The 14,413-nt window shown below is 42.9% G+C and overlaps 1 protein-coding gene across 22 annotated transcripts in view; it reads left to right on the plus strand.

Moving 5' to 3' along the window:
• Nucleotides 1-13,314, plus strand: part of ABLIM1 (actin binding LIM protein 1) — a 284,940-nt gene extending 271,626 nt beyond the window's left edge. For 6 of the 22 annotated variants that reach the window (XR_012020544.1, XR_012020532.1, XR_012020534.1 and 3 more), the window contains 8 exons: nt 1,973-2,119; nt 4,228-4,319; nt 5,593-5,698; nt 8,068-8,132; nt 8,750-8,810; nt 10,138-10,212; nt 11,349-11,429; nt 12,440-13,314. Coding sequence is in view for 4 of the 22 variants with exons in the window: in XM_072805191.1 (XP_072661292.1) it covers nt 1,973-2,119; nt 4,228-4,319; nt 5,593-5,698; nt 8,068-8,132; nt 8,750-8,810; nt 10,124-10,212; nt 11,349-11,429; nt 12,440-12,553 (755 nt within the window). In the remaining 18 variants the exon portion in view is untranslated. Of the gene's footprint in view, nt 1-1,972; nt 2,120-4,227; nt 4,320-5,592; nt 5,699-8,067; nt 8,133-8,749; nt 8,820-9,414; nt 10,213-11,348; nt 11,430-12,439 lie in introns of all 22 variants that reach the window. The other 16 variants (XR_012020549.1, XR_012020540.1, XR_012020538.1 and 13 more) reach the window with 7 other exon arrangements.
• The last annotated feature ends 1,099 nt before the right edge of the window (nt 13,315-14,413 follow it).

The following is a 14,413-nucleotide window of genomic DNA, read 5'->3' on the forward strand; positions in this document are numbered from 1 at the left end:
ACATGGAAAGAAAGTTGAAAATGCACAAGGAAAAAGAATTTAGGCCAACGTTCTAGGGGGAAAAAAAAGACAATGTACATATTGTAATGGTTTTAGAACTGTGATTTTTTTTTTCTCATCCTTTTTTTTTTTTTTAAGATTTTACACCATGTGCTTGCTTTTTTAAGTTTGTTAACATTGTTTTTGTTTGTTTTTTTATGGTTTAATGTCTTCTCACCCACTCATTAACATGTGAATGTTTACTGACTTCACCAATTCTAATGCGTAAGTACTGTTTGAAGTCATGCTTTTTTTTCTAAATTTACAAATGAGACTCCAAGAGTTTGATTTATCAATGTAGAAACTCTTTTTATTACTAAAATTTCTAAGGCCCTGCCTCTCTAAACAAAAAGAATCAAATAATTAGGATTTAAAGAGATTGGATACTGTTAGCTATTTATTTGAAAGAGATTGGCTTTTTTTCATGAAACTACTCTGACTTAACTCGTTCTTTGTTATCATTAAGAGTAGCACAGAGTGGCACTTCCCCAAAGGACATGGTGCCAAAGAGCAGTTCCATGTGACAGAACTAGATGGCACAACAAAACCTGGTGTCTTTGCCCCAATGTGTTTGGAAAATACTAGATTTAAATAAAGTCACACTTTTTTTTTTTTGTAATGCAGAACGTCTCAGTCTATAATATGCAATATGCTAACTAACACGTGTTGTCCTCCTTTAAGAAGACAGTGTGATTTGTAGTGTTTTCCAAGCTGATTTTTTTTATTTTTTTCTCATGAGGTTAAAGAGTAGAAACACTACTCTATGCTTGGCCAAGACTTCACCCCTTAGGAGTATATAAGATGATCTTGGTCAAGTCGTTTCAGGAAAACGAGACCCAGAAGGTTACTTTAAGAATGGGGAACTCGAGCTGAGGATTCAAAAAATTATTTCCAGATTTGAAAATATGTGAGCCCAGGAGGGTGGGCGGCAGGGGTGAGACGTTTTATTTAAAGTATTCTAACTGTATTTTAAAATGTGTAGTAACATCCCAGGCCAGTCTGCCAAATTAGCCAGAATCAGGGTCTGACCATTAAACCTGGTTCATTTTGTTCCAGCTCTGTGATTAGATTTGGAACTCTAAGCCAGCAACTCCTCCTCTAAGCAGAGCCGTTAAGAAAGAACCCTGTGAACCAAGCCCTTACTAGTCTGGCTTTTGTTGTTTTAAAGTCAGATGACTCACTTATATGTGCAGACCCTTGAGGAAAACAAGTAGTGTTTTGCATACATACATAAATCAGCATACATAAGGCACAATACAAAATTCCTACAAGCTGAGAGTAGAGTTTCCCATTGCCATTTCTCCTAGGACTCAAGACACGCATATAATATGTAAGGATTAGAATGAACTGGACAGATTATGGCTAAAATGAACAGACACAAATACAGACTCTTATGATTAACAACTACAATCAAATGACAGTGTCGTTTTTTTAACTCAGTTCCTTAATTTCAAGTTGCTAATTCAAATTTCTAATTGTTCTCAAGGAGTTCTGTCTGATGGAACTTTCTGTGGTGACAGAATGGCAATGTTATACAATTGTGCTTCCAATATGGTAGCCACTAACCACATGTGGCTACTGAGCACTTAAAATGCAGCTAGTGCAGCCAAGGAACTGCATTTTAATTTTACTCCTTTGTTGGCTTCACTTAATTTTATTAATTGAAATTTAAGTAGCCACGTATAGCTACAGCTAGCACTGGACCGCCCAATGGAACACGGTATTTCAGATGTAGGATAAAGTTTTGCTTCCAACAGAACTTAAGGAAAATGAGTTGTTGCTAGGCACCACTGAGTGGCTGGGCAGTTGATAACGGTCATAGACAGCCTTCTGGAGTTGAAACTTTTGCCAGAAAACAAGATAACTGTTTAAGTGGGTTGTAGCACCATGGCCTTGCAGACCCGTAGCTAAGCTCCCCCCGATTCCCGCCTAGATGCAGCTGCCTTGGCAGCCCAGAGCAAGTCTTCAGAAGATATCATCAAGTTTTCCAAGTTCCCAGCAGCCCAAGCTCCAGACCCCAGCGAGATACCAAAGATTGAGACGGACCACTGGCCTGGTCCCCCCTCACTGGCCGCCGTAGGTATGCAACTGCAACAGCTAAGCCACATGGACAAATTGGTAGGAGATAACAAAATGAAATGCTTCGAAGTATGCAGGAGACTGTGTCCCATCATAAAGACTTTTAAGAAAAGTATGGTGAGAGGTAGAGAAGAGCGCTAAGGTCATATTTGTGTGTGTGCAAAGTGCTTCAAAATTACAAAAACCCAATCACCAGAGCCTTGCACTAACTCACCCACTGAGAGGCAGACAGAACTGGTCTAAAACGGATGATTTGCATGGACTTTCAGAGTTATTACTGCAAAATCAGTAACTCTCGAAACAGTTGAACCAAAGCCTCCTGCCAAGAACATTGTTCTGTATAATTAGAGTCCGGTGGGTGGACTTACTGAGTGTCTACAGAGGCATGATTTCTTTCAGTTGAGTTTGTTTTAGACTATTTCTGGTTTGTAATTACAATTCTCTTAACAACCAGTCCTAACACCGAAGCCCTGCACCTTTCTTGTGACATCATGGTCTCCTTCACTAAGAAGGGCTGTCACAGAGTCAGGGGTGCCCTGAAATACTCCTCGTGTGAAGTTATGTGATTTTTCCATCTATCATTTCCATGCATTCTGTACTAAAATGTCACATTTGAGCTGTTTCATTCTTTGCTTTGAGCCACGAATCTATGCCTCAGAACTGTGTCTGTGTTTTTACTGTTTTGTCAGTTGTGAAATCACTTGGCCTAAAATGGGGTATTAGCAAATTTAGGAGCTAATACTGAAAATGTAGTGAGTCAGCTTTACACAGAACTATCTCCTCACATTTCTATTGACAACCTACTTGACAACCTATTTGAAATTGAAACCCTTCAATTTTCCAAATTTCCTTCATCGTGCTTTTCCTCATCAAGTTATTTTCTGGAATAATTTTTATTACAAACAATCTTAGTGGATTTTAAAGCAATCTGTACTTATAGAAATACTTGAAGGAAAATCTACCTCCATGGGTTTATGATTCACAAGTATTCTCTATAGTATGATGATTTAAGACTTATCTGATTCTTGCAAACTTGTGTCTTTTTAATTGTTATTAGTAGAGATGGAAGAGAGAGCATTCACATTGGCATTTATGATTTTAGGACCTAAGATTCCATCATCAGCTCTCCTCTCCCAGACTGTGCCCCACAGGCAGGACACTGGGCCTTTGAGGTTCCTTCCTCATTCAGTGATGCTGTTTAGTGGGGACATAAGCAGCTAAATTTAGAGGAAAGGGAGAGTTAACATTTTGTTGTTAAAATCATCATCACTAAGTGGTTTAAAGCTTTCGGGATTCCAAAATGAAAACAATTCTGGCCCATTAGTCAAAATGATAAAAACCGAGACGATTAGTTAAAGTTTATTTTGATTAGATTAGCAAGCTTTCCTGTTTCCTCCCACAGCCAGATTAATCCAAGCAATTTAGGAAAAACAATAATTATCTTAATTTTACAACCGTTCAGACAGACTCCTCCCTTTTACTCCCTGACTCCCCTTTTCCAAGAATCTTAAAAGTTGTAAATGATCTTCTAGATGGGACTTTAGCTAACTTTTTAGCTGTATTGACACTATTTATTGACCCATTAGTATAAAACTCTTTTGTGACCATTTTTCCAAAGGACGAAGGGAAAGAAACGTTCGAGACTCACCCCTTAAAGGAAAAGTAAAAGCAGGCTTGTTTATGAATTTATTAAGGGCAGAAGATAGGGTGATCATATGATGACAAGTCTATTCAGAAAAACAGAAAACTAGAAGATTTCAAACTTGTCACAAGAGAGTGATTGCCTTACCTATTTGATGGTATGTACGTGGATTTGGATTCCTCCCCGTGTGATGACTTAGCCCCAATCATAATGGCACACCCACTGAGTCCTAATTGAGCAGGTCAGTTGTTAGGAGGCCAAAATTCATGACTTACTAGCTTTCACGTTGAACTGGCCCATCACACGACACCTGCCAGTTGTGCAGAGTTGGTGGTAGGCTCTTCTCGGTGTGTTGTTCACAAACCGCTGATTTTGCCTGCCGGACAAGTTGAGCACAGGTGGATTAGTCCCTTAGGATCCCCTTGCCGTGGGGCTAATGTGAGAAGTTGTCTTTGCTGTGGAATTAGGAGCCGACATGAGACGCAGATCTAGTGGCAGAGAGGAAGATGAGGAGGAGCTTCTGAGGCGCCGGCAGCTGCAAGAAGAGCAATTAATGAAGGTTTGTCCTTAAACTACTTTGCTGTGGTTTTCAATTCAGTTCCATAGATCTGGCTTTTTGAACGGGTACCATGGAGTGAGCCACCAAGTGAATGAGAGGCTGTCCCAACCTTCAAAGGGCTGGAAATCTAGTAGGCAAGGGAAGACAGGCCTCTAGTGACCATGAGGCAGGGCACTTAGTGGGTTCTGGAAGAGATGGCCTGGAAGCTGGAGGTCAGAGACATGGAATGTTCGAGCTTCTGTAAGGAGAGCCAGACCACATGGGGTATGTGTGTGCAGTGCACATGTCGAAAGGGCCAAGTAGGGCCAAGCTGTATACCCACATGGTGCAACACCTGCCTTCCCTCATGAACGCTCTGCTAAGGGGACTCCCTTGGGATTGAGTATTTCTCCCTTAGGACTTGGACCTTGTATGTACATCTGGGCCAGGAAAGAAGGGATAAAACGGACTGCCACCAAGACGTCCTCATTATACCCTTCCCACAATGTCCTGGAAGACCAGAAGAAGGATAATCCATTATAGCCTGGGGTAGAGGGAGCCAGGATATTATGCATTCTCCCACAAATAAGGGATGATGAATCCCTTCAAGTGACATTTTCCAAATGTCATTTTAGAAATGACATCTTTGTCATATTCCAAAGATACTCAATCATAAGGGAAATATACGTGATACTAGTTATATGGAAGAAAAGGATACAAGGTTGCATTTACAGCGTGATCCCAGTTTTGTATGATATGTACAGAGAAAAATGCTGGATGGCTATAAAAATGTAAATGGTGGTTATCTCTTATGGGTTACTCTTCTTCTAGATTTTCTAAAATCTGTGCAAATGAGCATATATTACTCTTGTTTTCTTGTTTTTAAATCAATGTAATTTCTTTTTAAAGGATGCTATCCCCAACCCCCCTTTGCACATCAAAAATCTGCACACAGTCATACATACCTCCTAAGGTTACCTGCTGGCATCTTGGGGAGGGCAAAGGAGGGAGGACATTCTCCTGACATGGAGCCTGGCCGTGGCCTAGGGAAATGGAGTCCTGACATGAAAAAGACCAAGAGGGGTTCAAGGTCCAAAATCTGGCCTACCAAACCAACCAACAAACAAACAAACAAAAATCTGGCCTATCCCTTGAGGGACCCCAGGCTCTGCCACTGTATGTATCCAGGCCACTCCATAGTCAGGAACTTCTTGCAGGACCTTCTAAAACAGAAACTGTCATTCTATGACAATAAATGTGGACTTCACTTTCATCTTGCTTTTCTTTATGATAGCTCAACTCAGGCCTGGGGCAGTTAATATTGAAAGAGGAGATGGAGAAGGAGAGCCGAGAGAGGTCATCCCTGTCAGCCAGTCGCTATGATTCTCCCATCAACTCAGGTAAACAACAGGCCCAGCGCCTTCTCCCAGCCGAGAGCCTGCCTGGATTGTTCCAGAAGAGGCAGGGCCATTCCTGGTGGAAACTACAGAGTGTTCTATATGAGCAGAAGTGTACAAAATGCGCCGCATGTCACCTTAGCTTATAAGGATGCCAGAGTTCTTCCTTAAATGTATACTTTCTTTATGTTGGAAATGGGGGATTTATGTCTAAATCCCTTGGAGGATTTCCTGAAGGTCAATTCATCTTAGTGGGGGCAGCCCGGGTGGCTCAGCGGTTTAGCGCCGCCTTCAGCCCAGGGCCTGTGTCCCTGGAGCCCAGGATCGAGTCCCACTTCGGGGTCCCTGCAGGGAGCCTGCTTCTCCCTCTGCCTGTGTCTCTGCCTCTCTCTGTGTCTCTCATGAATAAATAAATAAAATCTTAAAAAAAAAAAAAAAGGAAAAGAAATACACAATAAATAGTAGGTTAAGAAAATAGAGTAGATTTTAAAAAAAATTCATCTTGGAATGAGCAAAAGGAAATCCTTATAGAGAACAGAATGCTTTTGGAGAATTTGAAAACATGGGTTAGCTCTAATATGTGGAGTAAACGTGTGTGTGTGTGTGTGTGTGTGTGTGTGTGTGTGTGTGTATAATTAAAACTAAACATAAGCTCAATCAGGAGAGGTCTAGATCAGGCAAGGAAGGAAGAAGGTACATGATCAGGATTTTCTGTCTTTATGGTTTTTACATTCTCTGCTGGGAAGGGAAGATATCTGCACATGCAGAAGTCACCACTGGTAGTATCTTATCCTGGAAAGGGTCTCATACTTTCTAAACCCATGTACTTCGAACTCCTATTACCTTATTTCCATTAGGAAGGAATTGTGATTTTTGGCTCAGGGAACTCCGTTTCACAAAAGAGGCTTCATAACAATTGATTAAATTGATTCATCCTTTCAATCTAGAACACAATATGACAACATGAATCAAGAACCTTATAGTTCATTTCATTTTGACTATTGTACTCTTTAAAAAAGAGGGAGAAAGAGAATAGAGTGCTTGTAGAGAACCTGAAAAACATTTTCAAAACATTATGATTTTACATTTAGATCTTCAATAAATGAGCTGAAGACCAACAGTGTTGTTTTGGACACTTTTTTGAAGGAGGTTATTTATATATTGGGCTGAAATAGTCTATCAGGTATATTTTGCCCTGCTCATATTTGTCATAAGCCAATTCTCTCTTCACCCACAAGATTCCTTCTCCCATGTTCTGAATTGGTACATAATTTTCCCCTCTGGAAAGTTCTTTAAAAATGTGTTTAGTGTTTACTACATGCAAGTACTTTTGCTCAACATTGGTCCATTTATTTTACAACATGCCAATGAAGTAGGTGATATTATTATTCCCATTTTGCAAATCAGGAGACAGGTATAGGAAGTTTAAGGAACTTACCCAATGTCACATTATTAATAACTAGCAAAACTAAGATTCAGGAGTCCAGGCATAAAACCTCAGAGTCCATATGCTGAATGGAATGCCCTGCTACATACTGAGCCTACATGCCTCATTGGATCATGTGTTTGGTGGTTTATTAATCTTTAGTGTCCCTTCTGATCCTGTAGTTCCGCTCTATAAGAACAGATAGCACTATATCTACATGAGTCAAGAAACAAAGACTTACAAATGTGAAATACCATGCAGAAGTGTTAAGTTATGGAGCCAGAATTCAAACCCAGATTGCCCCCCGCCCATGCTCCACAGTTTATGTAGTGCCATGATGTTGACTAATGGGATAGCCTATCCCACACCTCTCAGGAACTCAACTGTGGTGGGCCAGGAGAACATGCTAACATACATGGTTGGCTTTCAGGTCAGTTATTGCTACCATACCAATTGGGGCATGAGCTTATGCATCCAAAAAAACCCTGGGTTCAGATCATGGCTTAGCAATTTATAAGGTGAGTGACCTTGGGCAAGATACTTAATTTCTGTTAGCCCCTATTTCTTCTCCTGTAAAGTGGAAATAATAGTGTTATTAGGATTGTATTGAGGATTTAGAGGTAAAGCAGTCCCAAGCACCTCTTCCTTCTCCATCCATTCCCTGCATCACCCAAATATGGTGGCCTTTCGTGAACATCAGAGCCCCATATTGGGTTATTTTTTCTATTTTTCTGTGTGTCTTCTGTAAGGTAGAAGATACATTGGCAGTTTCATTAGAGAATTAGACTTCTGGGGGCACCTGGCTGGCTCAGTTGGTCGAATGTGCGACTCTTGATCTTGGAGTTGTGAGTTTGAGCCCCACGTTGGAGGTAGAGTTTACTTGGAAAACAAGAGAAGCTATTAAGAATTGGACTTCTGATTTCCTTTTTTACTTTTTCTCATTCAGCTGCACATGTTTTATCATCCAAAACCTCATCTCTCCCAGGCTATGGAAAAAATGGGCTTCACCGGGTAAGATTCCTCAATTAATTGTTCCTGAGGTAATTCCCCCTTTGGTCCTGGTGGAAATCTGAATATGTTTGATAATATGATCTCAGTGTTAGAATATAATGAAAATTGTAATCTCCCTGAAGTCCTGGCAAGTCACTTTGACTTAGAGGCAAAATAAAATATTTCTACTGAGAGAAAGAGAAATTGACTTTAGATGAAAGAGTAGCCTCTATAAGCTTGTGGGAAGATGACATTAATTATGTGGCAAATATTTCCACAACCAAGCTAAAAGTAATGACCTGAGCCCTTATCTCTGCTGTAAAAAGGTAGGAGAAAGTTTGTTGTCGTTGCCCACTGTGCAAAGCATAGAACAAATGTAATTATGCAGCTACTAGCTGTGTGGTGAAATGTATTTTTATTTATCGGCAAAAGATAACGTGCTTATTACCCAGGGCCTGCTGGCCGTGGATACGCTGCAAAAGATGAGATTTTCATGATAGAAGACAAATAAGGAAGGTCCAGGAATTCAGCTGGGAAGGATTCTGAGGATCTTGTAAAACCCTTTCTTCCTTTTCACCTGACTCCAAAACCATCGCTGTGGAGTAGATGGTCTAACGATGTGTTCTTTCTCCCTTCAGCCTGTTTCCACAGACTTTGCTCAGTACAACAGCTATGGGGACGTCAGTGGGGGAGTGCGAGGTAAGGCCCGTGCGCTCGAGCTGCTGACTGCTGGCCCAGCTTGAGACAGGGCTGTGCTGCCTGCCACACGTGCATTGCCTGGGTTCGTGCTGCCTAAAGCCGGATCGCAGCTAGCCTGTGTGAGCTAGTGGAGCATGTGTTAAAATTGCAAAGCATCTCTCCTGAAACGAGACCATGAGAAGCAGGGTGCATGAGAATGAACTCATTGCTCCTGCCATGTGCAGAGCACTCAATTCGATAGGTATCTGGAGTTACAGTGCGCTAGACGCAGCCCTACTGTCAAAAATGCACATGATTGACTGAGACTGGGACAGGTTGGGGTGAGAAGAAGGCAGAAACACCCTCAAGATGTGGGGGGAAAGCTGCATGAGGAAAGGGTGTTTTAACTGATCACTTAAAGTGGGGCAGGCATTTCCTGGCTTTAGGGAGCCAGGTGGGTAGTGTGTACAGAGACTCCAGCAGAAAGAAGAACATGGTGCATTGGAGAGTGTCTGGAGAATCGCAATAGGACATGGTATATTAATATTAACAATACTAATATTAATGTTTCCATGTCTTTCTATGATCTTTCCCTTCTGATATTTTCTTTTTCTTTCCTTTCTAGACTACCAGGTATGGAACACTGTCTCTCTCCAGTTGGCCACACCAGCAAAACAGCCATTGTCCAATGCAGACATGGGTTGCTGCTACAGGGAAGGGTTTCTTTTGAGAAGATCCTTATTTGGGTGGATCATTCTGGTTCATTAGTCCATAGGTGTGAGGAGCCATGAGGATCGGGCATGCTGGGTGCCAACATCAAGCTGGCCCTGCAGGCCTCAGGGATGTGACATCCCCTTTAGGCATCAGGGGACTCTTGCTCTGGCCTCAGAGAGTCCTCTCTGGGGTAGAGGTAGACCAACATCAAGGGTCTCCTCAAATATAGCTTTTCCTTTGAGTCATAACTGCTCAGTACTTTTGGTCCTCCCCTCTTTCCTATGGTCCCAAATGAAAAGAAACAACAATAGGTCAATAGGAAAGAGCTGCTTTGGTACCATTCCTTTTTTCCTAGACCCTAAACCTTGTAAAAATTATGGTGGAGAATGAGAAAAGGAAAAAAAAATACAAGAAAACGAAGAGTAAAATAAAACAATTTAGAACAGTATTCCCAGTGTTCCTGCTTTTATGCAGCAAGGCTCTCATTTTGAAAAATTTATGGTGATTAAGATGACACATCGACAAAACAGTGAGGATTTGAGGCCTAAGCAGGGAATTCTGGGAGGTCACAGAGTTACCCCTCAGCTCCCCATGCCACTGTGTGCTCCTCCTTAAACCAGCTTTTCTCTTGCAGACTCTCCCAGATGGCCACATGTCTGGGGCAAGAATGGATCGAGGGGTGTCCATGCCCAACATGTTGGAACCAAAGGCAAGTGCAGCCATCTCTGCTCTCACATGGGGACAGTAAAGCAGGCACAACCCTGAAAAGATTTGGTTTTCTCTCTTTTCACCATGCTCAGTGTTAAGGTCCATTAGCTTCCAGGCTGAGACATTACACGAGCCATGTCACAAAGTATCTGGACACCCCACTGGTTTTGTCACACGGAGTCAAGAGGCTTAAGCCCTCATGGGATATGCTGCTGTGTGTTCACAGTGAGGTACCAGCACGCCTCTCCTATGAGCTTCGTACTCCGTTTGTCCCTGCCATGAGCACCTCAAGGCATACCCAGTGCTAAGTGGGGCAGATGCAGACCACTCCAAATAGGGTGCCCAAGACGTCCCATTTGCCCAGGACTTGCCCAGTGTTAGCATTGAAAGTCTAGCATTCTGGAAACCTCCTCAGTCCTGGGCAAGCTAGGATGGCTGGTTACCCTAGCTCCAGACCATCCTGAAACTTCAGAGGTGTCCAAGGCTGTGCTTCCTAGTGACCATAACTGGGGCTTATTTCAATGTCCTCCAACAGAACACTGTTTCTGGGTCTGCCTGGTTCCATGAAATCATGAGCCAGTCATGGAACAAGATTGTTGAACCCTGTAGAGGTACCCTGGCCATATAAACCATGTTCCTATCATTTCTCTTCTAATTTTTACCTTTACCACCAAGACATAATAAGTTTGTATTCTTTCACTCAACAAAGCCCTCCAAAGGCACAGTGCTACATGAGACATGGTGAGTTGAGAAAATGTATAAGAACTGGTCCCTGGGGATCCCTGGGTGGCGCAGCGGTTTGGCGCCTGCCTTTGGCCCAGGGCGCGATCCTGGAGACCCGGGATCGAGTCCCACGTCAGGCTCCCAGTGCGTGGAGCCTGCTTCTCCCTCTGCCTGTGTCTCTGCCTCTCTCTCTCTCTCTCTCTCTGACTATCATAAATAAATAAAAATTAAAAAAAAAAAAGAACTGGTCCCTGTCCGCTGGATATGGAAGGATCATCCATCACTCAGATACCGTAATTATAATGTCTTAGATGCTCTATCTTGGGAGTACTAGATTTTAGGTAGATTCAGCTTGTTAATAAAACGGACAGCAGTGTTCTAAAAAAAAAAAACTGTTTTCTCTTTGCTCCTCAGATATTTCCATATGAAATGCTGATGGTGACCAACAGAGGGCGCAACAAAATCCTAAGAGACGTGGACAGAACCAGGCTGGAGGTAAACTGATTAACCAACCAGTCCCAACTGTAGATACCTGTGCATTTCCCCCAACTTTCCCCTAAGAAGTGTTTCAATGAGGGCAAAAAAATAAAACAAAAGAAAGAAAAAGAAAAGAATCAACCTCATGTGGCAGGTAGAACTAAGATAACTTGGGATTGAAACCTGAATAATATACACTTAAAGAGATCAGCCTAAATGTGTAGTAAAGCCCAAAAGATGAGCCAAGAGACACAGTATGATTTTAGCTGTCTTCTGTGGAAACTTGATGTTGCTGTAATTATGGCTGGGATTGTAGAATGGAATCCCCAGCCTCTTCAGATATCCCAGAGCCTGGGATGAGATCTTCGAGAGAGGGAAGGAAGTGCTCAGTAAAGAGGTTTGCCCTGGACCAGTTTCCCTCTTGGCTGTTTCCACATTGCTTGCCGAAGGGTTATCTGGGTGCACATATCCAAGACATGCAAGGCGGATCATACTTTTCCATATGAGTGATTTTAATTAAGAAAAACTCAGGCTACCAGTCTTATAAAGAATCATTACTTTCCCCTGACATGAGGCTCTACCTTTGTATGTGAAGTCAGTCTGGCACAGGGAATAAAGGCTCTACTGTCCTAAGGGAACTTTTTAGGAGGGACACTACTCTGGAAGTCTCTCTCTGGCTTTCTGACTGCTATGGCCCATTTTCCCTGCATCTCCTCAACATCCCAAGGACCTGAAATGGAACTGCCTCCAGCATAATGAATAACCTTTCTATGTCCCATCACCATGCAGTGTGTTACAATAATCATTAATCCTCTGGCAGCTCTTTTGTCTGCTGGGGAAGGTGCCTCGCCTGGGCCAACCAGGTAAGGAGTCAGTTGGTCAAGCACCTGCTAACCATTCTCAAAGGTAAACTCCTCTGCCATCATTCTACCCTGCTCTTCAAGATGATCACTTGTAGACTCCAGAGCAAGTCTCAAGGCCATCCATGTGGCCAGTAGAACTGACCACTGTTCTTTCTCCCACTACAGCGCCACCTAGCCCCAGAAGTGTTTCGGGAAATCTTTGGAATGTCCATACAGGAATTTGACAAGTTACCTCTTTGGAGACGCAACGACATGAAGAAGAAAGCGAAACTCTTCTAAGTCCCCCGCGTAGACAGCAGTTAGAAAAAGGACTGACATGGCGGTGACACATAGGATGTTGTGTTAAGGCCCAAACCTGATTGGAGAATTTGCAAACTATTGTCCCTCAACAACAACAAAATGGGAAAGCCGATTAAAACACCCATAAGCCAAATATGGGGCCAGCCATCGGCAACACTTGCCAAGCAACAACGGGGTAGAAATTTCTGTGTTCCCCACACTCGACAGTAGTGTTCACACGTGACCTTTTTACATCACCTTATGTACACAACAGGAGCTACTTCCTTCATTTCCTTTAACTGTTGTCTAACAATAGTGTTGACTGTATGGGTAAGAGCCAGCAAGTGCCCTTAGGATGCCGCATGGAAAAAAGCAGTTGTAATAATTCCAAAGTGGGAATCTATTTATTATGTAGCACCATGGCTAAGAAGGAAGAGCCTGAGGGACATATCCATGTGGTCGCACCACTTTGCACACCCCTGTCCTCACTGGCCTCATGAAGCCCGGCACGATGGGAATCAGAGTCCGGGATCTGGGCGGCTCTGTGTAAGTGGGCTGATTAGCAGCCAAAGTCATTTTTAACATGCTCCTTTTTCTCTACTCTTTGCTAGGACCTGGTTGGCAAATTACTTAGCTGTTATTAAAAAAAAAAAAAAAATTAAGAGAAAGAGAGGGGAAAGGAACAAAAGGAATATCTCCCTGAATTCTTTTTCTGCTTCGGACAATACGCTTCATTCTGCCTCCCCAGCAAGGACAGGAGCTGTGAGAGAAAGGAAAGGGAGAGATTATCTCCAGTTGTGTGCTTTTAGATGATTTTTGCCCCTAGGGCCACAGTACTCTTAGCAAAAAAAAAGAAAGAAGGAAAAGAAAATTCTGTGTCCCGCCAATGCAAGTTCTTCCTCCCTGCATCCTCTGCTCCTCACCCAGCATCCTCTGAATCTGATCCAGCCCACATGGATTTTGGATTTTTTTTGAGGTCTCTTCAGTAGTAGGCTAAGGAAAGGCACGCTTTTCTTTTTGAAATCTCTGCAACCCCAAGATCTGTTGCCTTAGATTGATTTAATTTGGCCTTTTCAGCTTTCCTTCTTGCCTAGCTTTGTTGACTTCATGGTGCGTATGTGTGCGTGTGTGCGCGCGCGTGTGTGTGTGTGTGTAAGTGAATGCACCCAGAGTAGTTTGGGGAGTCTGCATGTTCTTTTAACATTTCATCCCTGCTTGAATGTTTGTCCGGCTGGGCTGCAGCTTCTAAGGAACATTTGCACACGTGCGCATGACTCAGAGGTCGGGATTGAGGCCAAACTGCACCCCACAGGGCATCCTTCATGGAAGGGTGTCAGTGTCAGAAGCCAGCATGCTCCATGATTCATGAAGCTCAGGTCAGCAGCACAGTGAAGAGCCCGGACCTCACATCAGGCTATATGTAGACATCAGAGCAACACACCAGAGTGTGCAGATTCAGCAACACAAGATTCATAGTGGAGCCTAGGATTACACCAAAACTCAAGTGTAAGACCCCATCATGATTCCTGGAAGCCTCTGGCTGCGACTCACGTGAGTTAGGCGGACAAGGAAGGGTGTCTCCAGCTCCACCCGTGGACAGTTTTCACGTTTATTCTTGTGCTCTGGGGGCTCTGCCTAGGAATTTAAATTCGATTTTAAAGCCAAAGGAGAAATCATTCAAATTCTCTTCATATGCCACTACTAATAAAAGCTCAGAAATTCTTCCTGCTGCCACCGGATTCGGATTCGGATTCGGATTCGGATTAGTTAGTAGCTGATCTTGGTGGTAAAAAACAAGTAAAAATAGTGTCAGAACCTGTGCTGCAGACCTCTACCTTGGGACACGCTCCATCAACTGGG

Source organism: Canis lupus, chromosome 29 (assembly GCF_048164855.1).
Source record: "Canis lupus baileyi chromosome 29, mCanLup2.hap1, whole genome shotgun sequence".
Classification (NCBI taxonomy): domain Eukaryota; kingdom Metazoa; phylum Chordata; class Mammalia; order Carnivora; family Canidae; genus Canis; species Canis lupus.